The 15,672-nt window shown below is 30.1% G+C and overlaps 4 protein-coding genes across 11 annotated transcripts; 2 read left to right on the forward strand and 2 right to left on the reverse strand.

The window, feature by feature from the left end:
• Positions 1 to 418: 418 nt before the first annotated feature.
• On the forward strand, positions 419 to 4,800 carry LOC122530710 (MATH and LRR domain-containing protein PFE0570w-like). 2 transcript variants are annotated; one of them, XM_043657911.1, is made up of 4 exons: positions 419 to 820; positions 944 to 1,009; positions 1,073 to 1,186; positions 1,266 to 4,800. In XM_043657911.1, the coding sequence occupies exons 1-4, from the start codon at positions 800 to 802 to the stop codon at positions 4,482 to 4,484; spliced, it is 3,420 nt and encodes a 1,139-aa protein (XP_043513846.1). In that variant the 5' UTR covers positions 419 to 799; the 3' UTR covers positions 4,485 to 4,800. The 2 variants fall into 2 exon arrangements, with proteins under 2 accessions (XP_043513846.1, XP_043513845.1); XM_043657910.1 differs by lacking the exon at positions 419 to 820 and having other exon boundaries at positions 905 to 1,009.
• Positions 4,801 to 5,053: 253 nt separating this feature from the next.
• LOC122530733 (transmembrane protein 184B) lies at positions 5,054 to 9,439 on the reverse strand. Of its 4 annotated transcripts, none has more exons than XM_043657985.1 (6): positions 9,004 to 9,437; positions 8,570 to 8,739; positions 7,884 to 8,478; positions 7,574 to 7,809; positions 7,415 to 7,499; positions 5,054 to 5,966 (listed from the first exon to the last, which is right to left on the reverse strand). In XM_043657985.1, the coding sequence occupies exons 2-6, from the start codon at positions 8,729 to 8,731 to the stop codon at positions 5,791 to 5,793; spliced, it is 1,254 nt and encodes a 417-aa protein (XP_043513920.1). In that variant the 5' UTR covers positions 8,732 to 8,739; positions 9,004 to 9,437; the 3' UTR covers positions 5,054 to 5,790. The 4 variants fall into 4 exon arrangements, with proteins under 4 accessions (XP_043513920.1, XP_043513921.1, XP_043513922.1 ...); XM_043657986.1 differs by lacking the exon at positions 9,004 to 9,437 and adding an exon at positions 8,824 to 8,966; XM_043657987.1 differs by lacking the exon at positions 5,054 to 5,966 and adding an exon at positions 6,160 to 6,958 and having other exon boundaries at positions 9,004 to 9,439.
• Positions 9,440 to 9,525: 86 nt separating this feature from the next.
• On the forward strand, positions 9,526 to 11,181 carry LOC122530739 (syntaxin-8-like). Of its 3 annotated transcripts, XM_043658000.1 has the most exons (7): positions 9,526 to 9,659; positions 9,717 to 9,757; positions 9,880 to 9,937; positions 10,025 to 10,219; positions 10,306 to 10,559; positions 10,624 to 10,716; positions 10,802 to 11,181. In XM_043658000.1, the coding sequence occupies exons 3-7, from the start codon at positions 9,903 to 9,905 to the stop codon at positions 10,963 to 10,965; spliced, it is 741 nt and encodes a 246-aa protein (XP_043513935.1). In that variant the 5' UTR covers positions 9,526 to 9,659; positions 9,717 to 9,757; positions 9,880 to 9,902; the 3' UTR covers positions 10,966 to 11,181. The 3 variants fall into 3 exon arrangements, with proteins under 3 accessions (XP_043513935.1, XP_043513937.1, XP_043513936.1); XM_043658002.1 differs by lacking the exon at positions 9,717 to 9,757; XM_043658001.1 differs by lacking the exon at positions 9,526 to 9,659 and having other exon boundaries at positions 9,683 to 9,732; positions 9,860 to 9,937.
• Positions 11,182 to 11,244: 63 nt separating this feature from the next.
• Positions 11,245 to 15,670, reverse strand: LOC122530718 (probable cytosolic oligopeptidase A). 2 transcript variants are annotated; one of them, XM_043657928.1, is made up of 12 exons: positions 15,450 to 15,670; positions 14,933 to 15,128; positions 14,617 to 14,780; positions 14,147 to 14,538; positions 13,934 to 14,090; positions 13,624 to 13,860; positions 13,417 to 13,543; positions 12,954 to 13,338; positions 12,111 to 12,223; positions 11,863 to 12,030; positions 11,640 to 11,771; positions 11,245 to 11,569 (listed from the first exon to the last, which is right to left on the reverse strand). In XM_043657928.1, exons 2-12 carry the CDS (start codon positions 15,013 to 15,015, stop codon positions 11,317 to 11,319), a joined length of 2,211 nt encoding a protein of 736 aa, XP_043513863.1. In that variant the 5' UTR covers positions 15,016 to 15,128; positions 15,450 to 15,670; the 3' UTR covers positions 11,245 to 11,316. The 2 variants fall into 2 exon arrangements, with proteins under 2 accessions (XP_043513863.1, XP_043513862.1); XM_043657927.1 differs by lacking the exon at positions 15,450 to 15,670 and having other exon boundaries at positions 14,933 to 15,344.
• Positions 15,671 to 15,672: the final 2 nt, after the last annotated feature.

Below are 15,672 nucleotides of genomic sequence, written 5' to 3' on the forward strand. Positions count from 1 at the left end.
TGAAAATGCCCAGGCTCCGAATTGGCTGAAATTCTGGAAATAAATTTTATAGAATAGGAAAAAAAAAATAATTTAAGTTTCAATAGAAATAAAGTTACGATTGTTGACGACTTAAAAGTTAAAATACTTTTTTAACATTTCTTCATTCTTCTATGTCGGTAAAATAGATTTCTGTGCGACTCATATGTATATACACATGTACGAACATAAATAAATATATTTATTTAATATTGTACATATAATATTACTCTATTGTAATATATTATGTCTGTTGTACATTTGAATTAGATTAGAAATGGTAGATAACAATCAATGAGTGTCTGTAAAACCTATATATATATATATATATATTATATAATTTATAGGAGAATTTTTCTCTTGACGTTTTCCCTTCAAGTATTCATGTGAATATACCATATATATATATATAATATGTATGCGAGCAAATCACATTTCAAAGTTATTTAGTTTATAATATTTATATTACGCTCGTATTGTTTGTAATCTAGATATATATAACTGTTATAAAGAAAAAGAGTGATAAATATCGACTGCTAAGAGAACATATTTACTTCGTTTGTACGACGCAATAAATGAATCAATGAATGACTCTAGGCCTACGAAGAAAATAAAAGTACGCCATATTTGTTTTTAAAGGATTTGTTTTATGCTCAATTCACGAAACGGAGCAAGAATGTTGGTTAGAAAATAAATTGGGATACGCATTAATTCGAACTTTAAAGGATAAAATGTATACTTTACATAAAGCTACGAGATCTGAGATATACTGATATTGCAAATGGAGAAAATTGACATAACTGTAAGATTTTGATTGTATATACATAAGTGAAAGAATAGTTTGTGATTGACTGTTTATACTTGTACTATATATATATTTTTAATCATTGTATGTTATAAAATGGCTGAAAATTATGCTTTACAGACCACCGTTGCAAATTCTGTTCAAGAAAATGAAAGAATGCTCCAGGAATCGTGCCTCAAATATCAAGTAAGTATCACATGTGCAAACTGATATAAACAATAATATTATTAACTGGTAAAAATTTTTCAGGTAGATGTCAAACGTAAGAAAGATTACGAAAAGTTATTTATTAAACTTAATTATGTTTGCCAAACAAAGAGAATCAAAGAAGGTGCACAGTTAAATTCTTGGTGTAAAAAAAATGTAAGTTCCAAATGGCATTATCTTTTATGATATGATTACAATATATTATACATGTTTATTTTATAATATTTCACATCAGGTTATAAGTTATATATACGGCCCCATCTCAGAATTTCCATCTGGTTCGTGGTGGGGTATCCGTATGGATTGTTCGAGAGATCGCGTTCATGACCCTTTCGATGAAAATATTCAAAATGGGCCATTTGGAGTTACTTCAATTTGTACTTCAAATGTTAACTTAAACGAGGATGTAGATTTGGGTAATTCTCTCACTGTTACAGGACAAAAGTTTTCCATTGATGCGTCGGAAAAGGATCCTCTTATTAAAAATTATGAAAATCAAATACCAGTGAGATTAATTAGAAGTTATAATCTGTTTAATGAATTTGCACCAAAAACGGGTTATAGATATGATGGTTTGTACATTGTAACAAATTTCTGGATAGGTGTAAATACAGATTCAATAGAATATTATAAATTTGCTTTGTTACGTATAAACGATCAAGAACCACCGTCATGGAGTACCAAGCCAGCTCCTTTAAGTACAAGTAATCATATATCTACTTTACATTCTTCTACACCTTTGCAGAATCATTTAAAAAACTCTGCTCCAAACGTGTATGAATTTAAAAAATATTCACATAGTTCTGAATTTGTAATTCAAAAAGAGAAATATGATAACTCAAGTGGATTTTCACATACTCAAAATGTTGAAAATAAAAAAGTAGATGAAACAAAGAAAAGTTCAACCGGAAGTGCAATAGTGACTCGTCATGTATTTAAAAAATTAAATACTAATGCAGAGTATATATCAAGTATACAAAATATGCCTATTATGCCAGAAAATAGATCATTAACTAGTATTGGAAACAAAGAATCTAAAACTCATAATACAAATATTTCTATACGTACAGGATTATACAATTCATCCCATAATACCCAAAACAATAGTAAGAAAAGTACTTCATCACCATTTTGTAGAGCTACTAAATCTTTTAATATTATGAAAACTAATCAACATACAGAGAACCGGAATTTATCCAATAAAGATAAAAATAAAAATTTAGATCGAAAAATTCAAACAAACATTTCAAATGAATTTTCTAAGCACATTAATTGTGTTTCCTTTAATGTGGTAAAATCAGAATCAATGAAAATGAAATTTCCTAAAGATACCAATGCGGAAATGAACATTGATGTAACTGATACAAGTTTAAATTCTTGTACATATAAAGAAATAACTAATGATTCCAAAGACGTATGTAACAGTAGTGTGAATTTATCTGATACAACAAATAATATGTTAAACATGACAAACTGTATGTATAAAAATGAAGTTTCAGCACATAAAGTAGTATCCAAAGAATTACAGGAAATCAAATCGCTTGATTCTTTAGATTCATTGACACCGGATAAAATTCTTCATTTGATTAACAATAAAAACGACCCTTTATCAAAATTATTAATGGGTAATATGATAGGACTAACGTCAGAACAATCTACAGCATTACAGACCGAAGACGAGTCAAAAATTAAAGATAAAATAGTGACTCAGACAGGTGATACACAAGAAACGAAGGAAAAAACTAAATTTGAAGTTATTTCGGATGATTTAAATGGATCAAGATGCTACAAATTTAGAAGGCGTAGAAAGTTGTCTAGAAAAACAATGAATAAATCAGAGATGCTAAAATATAATAAAATACATACTGAAAAGTTTAAAAATGGATCTGTACAGTCTTTAGATATTTTAGAATATCCTCGAAAAAGTAGACGGGAAACAAGCATTTGCGAAAATTTAAAAAATAAAAATACAAAGCAAAATCATGTACAAAAAATGGAATCAAATCATTTATCAGATTCGGCAAGATATATCAAAAAGAATTCAGCAAGTACAATTAAAGCAAGAATGCATTTACAAGCTGTGAGAACAATTGATTCCTCGATAAAGAAACATATAAATAAAAAACAAAGAAGAGAAATTGCAAATTTATTAATAGATGCGAAAATTGGACCTAAAATACGTGGGCCACGATATAGAAGATTACGATGTATGAATAATGAATGTACAAAACAATTATATGAACGTTTTAATACTGCAATGTACACATTGAATAAATGTAAAAATACAAAGCAATCTACTTTCCAAAACAGAAATAAACTTACAAAAATAACGCATTGTAAACGCGTTAAAAATAATCAAACTAGAAATATTAAAAGGTCAGAAACGTTAAATTTTAATTGTAGTAAAATCGGCAGAAATCTCACTACTTCTAAAAAAGTAGATAAAAATTATGTTACAAAACAGACTGTTAATAACAATAACAATAATAATGTAAAAGATGATGACAATGATAATCATAAGAAAGAAGACAATAATAAAAGAACAAAGTTTATAGAGAAAAGTGTGAAAATTATAAAAAATGAAGATGCAGTAATTATAAAAAATCGGAAAAGAAAACTGAAAACAGTTTGCAATGACCCAAAATGTAATAAAATTAATGCGAAGTTGCAAAAGAGCAGCGAAAAACAAACGTCGAAACCATGTAAAACAGATGCTATCACTCAATGTTCTCTCCTTGAAGAACCTGTTGCAAAAAATCCGAAATCAAATGATTTCGTGCAAAATAATGTCCGCAATGAACAATACACATTTATTAAAATAGAATATGGCGGTGATTTTAAAGATATGAAATCTGAAATATACGAAACTACAAAATTAGATGATAGAAATAAAGGTCAACACTCATCTGCCGAAAAATATGTATCTTGTGCAAATGCTATATCTAATCTGCAGCATTCAACGGATTCAAATGTATCATTAAATAGTAGTATTTTACTTGCAAAGAAACAAAATAAATTTTTACCTGAAAGAGCATCTGCATTTGTACCTGTCAACATCCCGGATAATGACTTAAAAATTGCTCGTCTAAGGTCAATAGGATTTAAACCAATTAATTTTAGTAATAATGACGAAGATATTAACAGTCAAGACAAAAGAAACAAAGTGCTGAAACAAAATGTTACTGAAAAATACAATAAATACACAAACGAAGAAAATAATATTGTTGTTTACATGGATGATGAATTACAATATCAAGATATTGAGGATGAGGATAAAAATTCTTTGTCTATCAGCGATAAAACTTCGGATACAGAAGTACATATAGAACGATCAAGTGACATGATTTTAGAAAAAGAGTCATGTACTTCATTACTAGAACAAGATTTAGAATCACCCTGGCATGGGTGGAAAAAGATTGTGACAAATAAAGATACGTATTGGGTAGGCTGGTAAATGGATTGCAGTGAATATTGTACTACTATATTCACGCGCTCGCGCGTGTGTGTATATACAGAGTTTCTGTAAAAATAAGGCTGTTAAAAAAAATGCTAAGTTATTTTTTCACTGATAGTTGTAATATTTGAGTATATTAATACAATTTATGCAGTATACTTTTTGTAGAGCAGTTAGATTGAATCTTTTGTTCGACTAATGTATATTTCAATTAGGCTAATTATTTTCACAATGTTTTTGACCAATCGATTAGTAGTAAAAATTAAAACTTAAATATAAACAATACTAATTGTGTAAAACGATGAATTTATTTTAACAAGTTAACTCTTTTGTTATTTTATGGAGTATATTCTCTCCATATAAAAATTTATGTACACAATTTATTCTACTATATAGAAAATAAAATTCAATTAAGATTTAAATTAATATTTGTTTTCATTTTTTTAAACACACAAGAAAATACGATATTAAAGATATTAAATATATGAAATATTTATACATATAAAATTAGTAACGTAAAATATTAACTATAATTAGCAAATAATTATGTGCAAATAAAACAAAATACATCGAAGGAAAATTCTTTAATTCTTAAATTATTAAATACATTCTATTTTTAACGATATATACACTCATTAATTTTTTAATCTAGGACGCAAAGATTTTTGTGGCTCAGTTTATATATATAAATATCCCGGACGCGTGCAGTAATTAGAAGTATTTTTCTTAGTGTGCTTTATAAAATAAGTATTTTTCCCTGGCAAAATTACGTTAATCTCATATGAATTAGAAATACTGATGTATAAACATATACATAGTGTTTGTTCAAAGTGTAAAAATATTGTTTAACTACAGAGTAAATAATTCAGCAACATATTTGTGAGTATTTGAATATTAAGTACTGTACAATGCCTTTCCTTGAAAAACGTAAGTTGTGTTTCAAAATGAAGATAATTATGTTATTATAGTAGAGCCACCTCTATAGGTAACACTGTTTTTAAACATGTTCAGCATATTAAAATAAATATCTTCTATGCTATATGTTTACATGATGTAACATAATACATGTATTAACATGAATGTAACATGGAACTATTATATTACGATGCACAGTTCTGCATAATCAAATTTGTTTGTTTATTTGTTGTTTGTTCTGTGAGCGAGTTAAGTTCCTACCTAAAATGACGTATAATCAATTAATGGTATACATAGCGTTTTCTTGAAATTAGATTCACGGAAGTCCAACATTAATGTTTTTTTTGTCTCTTTCTTTCTGCTTCTTTTGTATACAATCTTTCGTTTACATTTACTGGAACTCATCGTCACTGCTCAACAGCATCGTCTTCTCATTATAATTCTGAGAGATTGTAGCAACACGTTGATGAGAAGTGTGCCGTCTTTGAGGCGGCGGTATTGGCATATTCTGTGGATCATCTGGATCGAAGCTGGATATCCGCATACCACGTTGTCCTTTAGGAGCTCCTGATTGTTACATTACATCACGTATTATCGCTGATAAATCCGTTATTAATGAATACATCGATCAGCCAGTGAACAGCGAGAAATCATGCCGATAATTTTTTTCTTTTTTATTCAAAGCATTATTGGCTATATCGATTGTACAGGCTATGTACAATTGTATACGCGATTTGATGAAATGTTTTTACACATAGCATAATTTACAGCACTTTTCTTTATTCAATCAATCTCACTATACATATACGTTCATTAAATAATTCATGCATGTTATAACAATAAAGATTTAAATTTGTTGTTTCAATTTGATGTTACCAAACATACATATATATGTAGGAGAAAAATATATGAAAATAACAGCTATATTAGCATGCTAAATTAAATATAAACCATGCCATCTTTTAGAATATAAAAGCATTATGGAAAAAAAATACCATGTAGTTTAATAATCGTTAGCCTATCTAAAAAAATAATACATAATTACAATACTGCCATAAAATAGTACTCAATTATTATTTGTCTTTTGCATTTATTAGAAAGCAAAACTTTTTTATGAAATTACACTGTACTCTAAGTGCTCTTGTGTTAAGTGCTTAGTTTCTATTGTACAGTAGATTTTATAAATTGCAAAGTTAAATCGTATGCTCTTTCTCTCTTTTCTCGCTGCGTGTATATGTGTATGCGTGCGCGCGCGCGCGCGCGCGTGTGTGTTGGTTGGTTGGTAATATAAACCTTAAGTCATAATTTGAGCAGAGAACACTATGCCCACCCTCGAACTTAATTCAAACTTAAAATATCAAATAAATTTGTAATATTAACTTTAATAAACTACAGTATTAAGAAATCTTTCCAACTCTTTTAAAAAATGTATGAATGCCTCATGTCCAATTTCTTGAAATTAAAAAACGACGCCTTGCATTCTCATAGTTTTTCATACGGCAAGTTGGTATTAACGTCTGAAAAATAGTAAGAAGAAAGTGCCTTCAAAGAATATAATCCTAATTGGCACGTATTAAATGAATTTATAATAAAAATTATCTTTCACATTTTGAGAAACTATTTCATGTTTTTGTTGTCGCAAAAGATAAATATATGTAAGTAAATTTATATTTTACTCTTTCCTGGTAATTGGCAGTATATCAAGAAATGTACATATATTAAAATAACCTTTATGACGTAGAGCTAAGCTCCATAATTAAAGCAACATAAAAGTTATATTTATTTTAGATTTCAATGAAAATTTTTTTTAATGATTGTAACTCTTATCTTTTATATACTTTGCACATGAAAAAATTTAAGTAATAAATATAAACGAACAATAAAACATATGAATGATTTTTAGTTCATCGTCCTCTACATCATGCTATATGAAAATGTATCAGTCAAATGAAATAATAGAAAGAATTTAAAATACAATATTTATAAAAAAATAAGAATAAATTGTATATACATACCAGAACTATATTGGGTATATTGTTGATACTGTGGATGAAAATTGTGAATGGCATCAGTCATTATATCTTTTGGATTCATTGTTTCCTAAATATAAATATTCAAACATTATCCTGTTTCTTTTTCATTTATCAGATCATTTAGAAATTCTTATAACATACCTTTAAACTGCTACTAATACTTTGCATCGTTACACTTCTTCCTCTTGAATCCGTAACACAACCAGCTGAATACACTTGGTAAGGAAATGCATAACGTAAAGCTATAGCAGCAAATAACATTTCGATGCAAATCAAAAAATTCTGATAACCAGCAGAAACTGTGCCTGCACTAGTTGTCTGATCTAAGCTTATAGGAGAAATTACATTTGCTTTCTCAAGAATAGCCAATAACACTCCTGAAAAATAATAAAATAAAATTTTAATATTCTTTATGCGTATCACATAGTATCTTGGATAGTTTGTACATTACCTTGCCAAAATGAAAGGAAAATAACACTTTTAACAGTACAAAATTTCAAGACAGGTTCAAATGGTGTCAGCAGGTCTCTTGTAGCAAAATAAAAGAGAAAAAGTCCATATAGTGCAAGAGATACGCTGATGTTATAAATTATAGTTATATAAATATAGCCTCCATCCGGAGACCAATCACCGTCTCTATAATGACCAAACGCTTGAAGGAATATAATGACAAACGCCATCACTGGTTTCACCAAGCAAAATTGCAAAGTGGCTTGTTTGCAAAATCTAAGAAAACCGATTGTATATGTTTTCCCAACCAGGCAGCATGTCCCATATAAACAATTAGAACGAATAGGTTTGCCACGTATTTCAGACATAATATTTCCTTCACCACCCAGGTACTCGTAGCATAGAGACAAAAAGTTATATATAACAAATGCTTCGTAACAATCTCGCACAGTAAAAAAGTAAACGTAATAACTTTCGCTGTTAAAAAATAGTAGGGACACCCAAGAATATGTTGCATATATCGGAACTATGAAGAGAATTCTCACTATCCATCTTTGTTCCGCTGGATTAGTGTACCACCTTAAGTGCTGGTAGATCTACAAAACAAAAATCGAATCAAATTAATTTCTATTTTCTTAGCCAATGTATGGTCAAAAGCACACGTTATAAAAACATGTTGTAAAGTACCTGTTGACATGTTAAAAACAGTGCAACCCAAACAAATGCACCGGCAATACCTTGAGCTGCTCGTGTTTGCAAGAATATTGGAGCTGCTTTGGAATCGGAAATTTCATTGACAGCTGTAGATGGCATGTCGTCGAAAGATATAGTTGTCACCGTACTACTCATATTTTAATCTGAGAAAAATTGATGTTTCGAATAGTAGTAATAATAATAATAATAATAATCTAGTGTAATTGCAAAAGATAAAATATAATTACAGATACAATGAGCATTCGTCATAGTCGCAAGTAATAAAAAAAAAAAAAATTAACAGAAATCACACTTTTTGCAATGGAAAATAAATCGGTCGGGAATACGAATCGCGCGTTGAAAATCAATATGCACAACAATAACAACGGTACTCCATTCGTGCGCAAAATTTCATCTCGTAGACGCACCCGTGCTCCATTCGTAGATCTTTTGTCAAGTGATTGTAGTATGCGATGCGAAACCTTCGGGTTATCTCTCGTCGTACGTGTTCTCCTTTTTCGTACGTGTCGACCTATCATATAGCGACCAAGCTTCTCGGCGAAGGTTTCCCACTTTCAATTAATCATCCACCGACGCAGCAGTGGTCGCTGATGATCGTGACCTTTCAATAGGCAAACGTGAATACACCACAAAACCTCGAACCAAATTTCCCTTCCGTTCGCGCTCTGCTATTTCTACAGTTTGGATCACCGAGTTTCACTTTTATCCGACATTTCCTCGCGTTTCTTCTCGTTTCCTCTTCGACATTAAACACACACTCCGTCCGACAGCCTTCGCGAAATATACCAGTTGATAATAAAAATATAACTGGTCTTGCCACACACTAACCACTATGCCATATGTCCCTTCTTTTTTCCACTCGCCGATGCTCCCTTTGCTCCTCCTTCTTCCACTATTACAAACGATCTCTTTTTCCCTTCTCCTTCGTACTAAATCCCCCCCCCCCCCCAATTCCCTTCCATCAGTCACCACCACTTTCTTTAATTATCGTCGTGAACGCATGCGCCCCATCCACGTTCTTCCTATCCGTCGCTATCTTCCTAGCGCTAAATCATTCGAGTGGGTAAGTGTTGTTGTACTTCTCCAAAACATGACTATTTTTTCTATTAATGTGTTTCAGTTTATTTAGACGTTGAACAGCTGAACAGTTCAAATACAAAGGTTCGTTCATTTCCCTTTTGGTGTTGCATTATCGACAACTGGCCTAGAAAATTACACGTCCAGTTTGATGATAAACATACAAGAGATTTATGCGAATGTTACATGTCAAATAATATTTTTAGGTTTCTTCACAAAGTCCACAAAAATGGCACTCATTTACATCGAGGACAACGATCCCTGGTAAGAATTATTAGTTGATCTTGGTTCTCTGTTTACTTTTGAATTGGGAGTCGTTCCTGAGTCATTTTGTTTGTTTAAACTCCACAGGTTAGCAGAATATGAAGCCTGTGAGAAGCTTTTCAGAGAAATTATGGAACAATTTACAGCGCGGAATAAACATTCCAAAACTCTGCAAGCGTACGCGAGTATATCTGCAAATATACGTATTCATTTGAAACAGTATAGTCGTGAAGTTCAACAACTCAAGAACAAAGTAGATGATGCTTTAAAATCTAAAGCTATGTATCCTTTTGCTCGTTCGCTCTGTAAAGAACCATTTGTCTAGAGTATAGAAATAAATTTTTTCCTTAGAATGTAAAAATATGCAGAACTGTTGAAGAGGCAGAACGAAGGATACGTCAAATTGAAATACTGGAGAGCAAAGATGTACAATTACAAAAGTTATACGATGCACGTACAAATAGCTATGCATCTTCCCGTGCAAGTTTACTTACAACAGGAACATCAGCTTTCGCGGATGGAGGCACTACCTCTTGGGCAGCCGACGACGACGACGATAAGCCCGTAGATACACAAGTAACTGTTACTGATCTTGTGACTCACCAAGATAAGATTCTACAAGGTACAATATGCTCATTGCCGATTTTATATGTTATTTCCACTATTTTGTTTCTTTTTTCTTGTAGAGCAAAATAAAGGTTTAGAAGAATTAGGTAAAGTTATTGCAAAGCAAAAACAAATTGGTCAGACCATTAGCGACGAAGTAGATCACCAAAATGGTAAATTAAACTTAACATTATTTATTCTTTATTAATTTATAGATGTAAGATTCATGTTTTAATTTAAGATTTTCTATTTTTATAGAAATAATCAGCAATCTAGCTGATCACATGGATACAACAAACAAATCGATAGTTAATAAAACACAGCGAATAATAATAATTGATTCGAAAAATAATGTATGTTGTTACTGGATAGTAATAATTTTTCTTTTTATTTGTATTATCACAGTTGCCTTAGCTCTGTAGTAACTACTGTATAAAAAAGGACAGATTTTTTTTTTTTTTAATGTAAATTAATTCTGTATATATGTGTAAAAATTTCATTCTTACAAGTTAATGTATTTTATGCTTTTTTCATTATTTATTAATATTAAGTCAGTATTTTGTTTTATATATTATATAAAATATATTGTAATTATCAACAGGAACATAAAATAAATTAAAATAAATATTTTAATTCATGATTAAAACCTCGCATTTTGTACCGTTAAAGCTGTATAGTATTGTAATGAAAACAACTTTTAATAGGAAATAAAATTTTTTTTATTATTCATCTTTATACAAATTACATATCATTTTTTTTGAAGTTAAGATTTGTTAAACTTCGGGTTTAGTACACTTCAACATACTACATTTTGTGTCTAATCCAAGGTCTTTCAAAAGTGCGTTTGGATTAGGATCTCTTCCAGTGAACTTTCTGAAATTTTCATTTGCAGAATAAATACCACCAAAAGATATAAATGATTCGCGATATCTTCTACCGACTTCCTTCAACGATTCTTTATTCTTATTAGAAATGCCTTGGAAAACGCTGTACAAGTCAGCAGCAATCATTTTTGACCATAGATGGCTAAAATTAAAATTATATTGTTTTAATATTTTAGTGAAACATATATATTCCAACATTTATAGAATGTTACCTGTAATAAGCAGCTGCCCATTGTCCACTAAAGATAGCATCAAAAGAACAAATATGACTGTCTCTTTTATACGCAGGAATTACAAAGTATTTTTTCCATAAGCGAAGCATTATATTATTCCAAAACTCTTTGCTATGAATTTTAAAGGAAATTATGAAATATATTACGACATACATTGTGTAAATATTATTTATATATGTATATTTACAACATTCAGTCTTACCCGGAATATAATTCTAAATCAAACTGTGACAAATACATTTCTTTGCATAAATTATAACCAGCTAAATGCGTTTTTGAATTCCTTATATTTGTAATTATATCTAGAGGTAATGGTTCTTCTGTAACTTGATGACATGAAATTTTTTGCACAAATGATGGTTCATATAACCTAATAAAACATAATATATGTATGTGTGTATGTATAGGCAGGTGTATGTAAACATAAAATATAAAAATTTGAAGTATTACCAATTTTCAAACAGATAATCGGAAATAAATAGTGCATCCCATTCCACACATGCAAATCCAGTAATATCTGCGTAATCTACCTTTGTTAATAAATAGTGTAACGCATGTCCAAACTAAATGATAAAAAAATAATATTTAAAGAAGATACATATTTTCAAAAATATTATTGTATTATATACTATTTTCAAAAATAGTATTGTATTATATACTATTTTCAAAAATAGTATTGTATTATATACTATTTTCAAAAATAGTATTGTCCCTTATCGACTTCAATAATCAGAGACATGATTCTGAGCAACATTTTTTTATACATATAACTACTGCTCAGCCTTATATACTCGCAAAATTTTTTTAACACTTTTCACATCACTGTGGATTGATTTCATGTACGAAAATAACTATATTATATGTTTATGCATCTCACGTTCCAATTTACACATTACAAATATGTATAGAAAAATAACACAGAAACTCAACTTGCTTGAATCTTACAAACCAGTAGCAATACTTTTTAAAAAAAAAAGAGCTGATTTTTTTTGGTTTGAATTAAAATGAACTTTTTATTGATGATTTTCATGGAATTTCCTTTTTCTAAATATAGTTTAGTTTGATTTTCAATTTGAATTTAGTTTACTAAAGTATATATAATGATGAAACTCATCTAAATCTTATCCACACCAAAGTAAAAAATAATAAAAGATTTTTATGAATATCTTAGAAACTAGGGTGAGAGTTATTGCTAAAAATTATATCCAAAATCATCGAAATTGACGATTTATGTTGTGTATAATTGTCAAAATATGTAATCTCAAATATTATTTTCGAGTGCATGAAATTTACCTGTCGAAATAGCATCTGAAGATCTTTGAATGAAAGCAAGGCAGGTTGTTCGCCATTGGGTGGTTGGAAACTGAATATTAATGCAACTAATGGTTTTAAACCACATACTTTACTCCTATTTTGTATTTCCACTGCATATCCCCAAGTCTGTGGTGCTCTAGCTTTCTCATTTCCTCTCGCATATGGATCGAAGTAAAAGCTACCTATTGGATCAGTGTTTGATTGTTTTAAATCAAACACATCAAAATATTGAACATCCTTGTGCCAGAGATCTAGTTTTTTGCCTTCTACAATCTTTACATCAAATAGCGTTTCAATTAACTCAAATAAGCCACATAATACTTTCGGTAAAAGAAAATAATTATTTAATTCCTCTTCCTTGTACCTGTAAATGATATTACTATGTGACATATATATTTATATTTTTTTACTAGAAAGTTTTAAAATTTCATTTTGTAATTACATGTATACAGAACGTAGTTGTTTTCTACCCCAGTATGCTATATCCCAAGGCTGAAGAGCACCTTCCATACCTCTTTCGCTTGCAAATGCTTGAAGTTCATCAATTTCATATTTTTGTGCAGGACGGGCTTTTACAAACAAAGCAAATTATGATGTATTGAGTATCAATTGATACAACTGCAGCTATATAAAAATATAAAAATTTCACCTGTAGCTAACAAAGTATCGAATACGTGATAAATATGTTCCACACTGCCTGCCATTTTAGTTTCCATACTTAAATCAGAAAATGATTTGTATCCCAATATTTGACCTTCTTGATTTCTTTTTTGTCTAATTTCTTCTAATGTTGTGCTTGCTTGTACCGATCTATCTTGTAATAATGATGCTTTGGTAACACTTGCATCCCAAACTTTCCATCTTAAAGCACGATCGGAACAATGCTCTAATCAATACACGGTAGAATTAATCCATAATAATTAAGAAGATTGATTACGACTTTAAAAATAAATTTATACCCATAAATGGTTCTAGGATATCAGGAGTTAAAGTTACTATCCAAGGTCCATTATGAAACTGCGTAGGATCCACTGCTATGTATTTTAATAAATCTTCAGGAAAATCTTTTACAGTGACAGGATCTCTTATGGTAAAAGTAAGGTGATTTATGGCTGTCTATAAAAGAAAATAAGCAGTATTAATACTCCTTTAACTTATATGTATTTACAAACCTCCACTTTTTGCGAATATTTTTTTAACTTTTCGGCCAACCATATCCTCAATGCTGGAAGTTGTTGCTTCTTCTTATCATATAATTCTAATCCATTTAATTTTCCTTCTAATATGTATTTTGTTAAAATTCTTTTTTGTTCGTCGTTTAATTCATTTTTGTTCTTATCCATGACATTTTTACATGCCTGATATATCGATGTATTGATATACTTAAAAGCTATGGCTCTTTTAGCACGTTCGTTAATACTCATGTAATATTGCGTAGGCATTAAACTTTGATTTCCTAAATACAATGTCTTTGCAATGCCCCATGTAATATTCAAGGAGGTATACACTTCCTCTATAGGAGTTAATACATTCTTAAATAGATTTTCTGGAGAGATATCATCATCTGCAAATCAATTTCATCAAATATAATTGTTTCAATAAATGTAATTGAGATATAATGCAAGTGAGATAAACAAATTACTTTCTATTTGTTTCCCTACGGTATTAACTGTTTCCTCAAACTCCAACGCTTGCCTCCCAATAACAGCGACACATTTTTCTATCGTAACATTTGTAAATTCTGGGTTTTTGTCTTCTTTTAACAAAGGATATTTTCCTGGTAAATCTTCTCCAATTTCTGGAACACTAAATTGAAACATAATAAAGAATTGTCATTGTGTTACCTTTGTTTGCTGGAATTGTTCGAACAAAATTCCACAGAATATTTGCACAAGTATTTATTAAACATGAATAAAATTGTGTAATTTTTGCTTTAAGTAACTGCACAATATACATACAGAATCAAATAACCATTACGTCTTGGAATTGTCAAAAGACTATTTCGTGACAGGATGATTCTCTTTCCGAAAAACGACGTCATTCTGATATTTTTCAAAAGCGTTATATTTCCAAAACTTTCTAAATTACATTTTCAAACGGAGACCGGTCTTTCTGGCTACTGCATTGTAGACTCCTGTTGTAGACTTCCTTTAACTAGACAAAATTTCGCCATAGACTATACACTATAAGACTACATTCTATAGCTGTAACTACGTATATATCCATATATATATGTTATATATTTGTACATAATAAAATATTTCCAGCAGTTTCACGGTTATTTTCAACTTTATCAAAATAATTTGTTAAAGTAGTATCATTATGTGAGAAGTGTTGCTTTTGAAACCTTCAGAAAAAAAATAAATCAAATAAACAAGCTGTACATATTATTGTAAATTTTCAATTATGTAATCGTAAAGATAAATGATACTAATTTGATGGCGCCACTGTAAACGCGACTGTAGCAACCGTTACCTCCACAATTTGAAACAGCGCCACCTACATCCGCTGAAACTTTCCGTCGCAAGGTGAGTTTCCAATAAAACATGCAGCAACATCTTTTTTGGAAAAAATAAAAAACCCGGGAAAACCGGAAAAACGCGGGAAAAGAGTTTTCCCCCTCTTCGCAAATCAACGATAATAAAACTGGTTGCGAAGAGGGAAAAGGCCTACTACTTTCACTACTACTACTACTACT

Source organism: Frieseomelitta varia, unplaced genomic scaffold (assembly GCF_011392965.1).
Source record: "Frieseomelitta varia isolate USP_RPSP 00005682 unplaced genomic scaffold, Fvar_1.2 scaffold_353, whole genome shotgun sequence".
Taxonomy (NCBI): domain Eukaryota; kingdom Metazoa; phylum Arthropoda; class Insecta; order Hymenoptera; family Apidae; genus Frieseomelitta; species Frieseomelitta varia.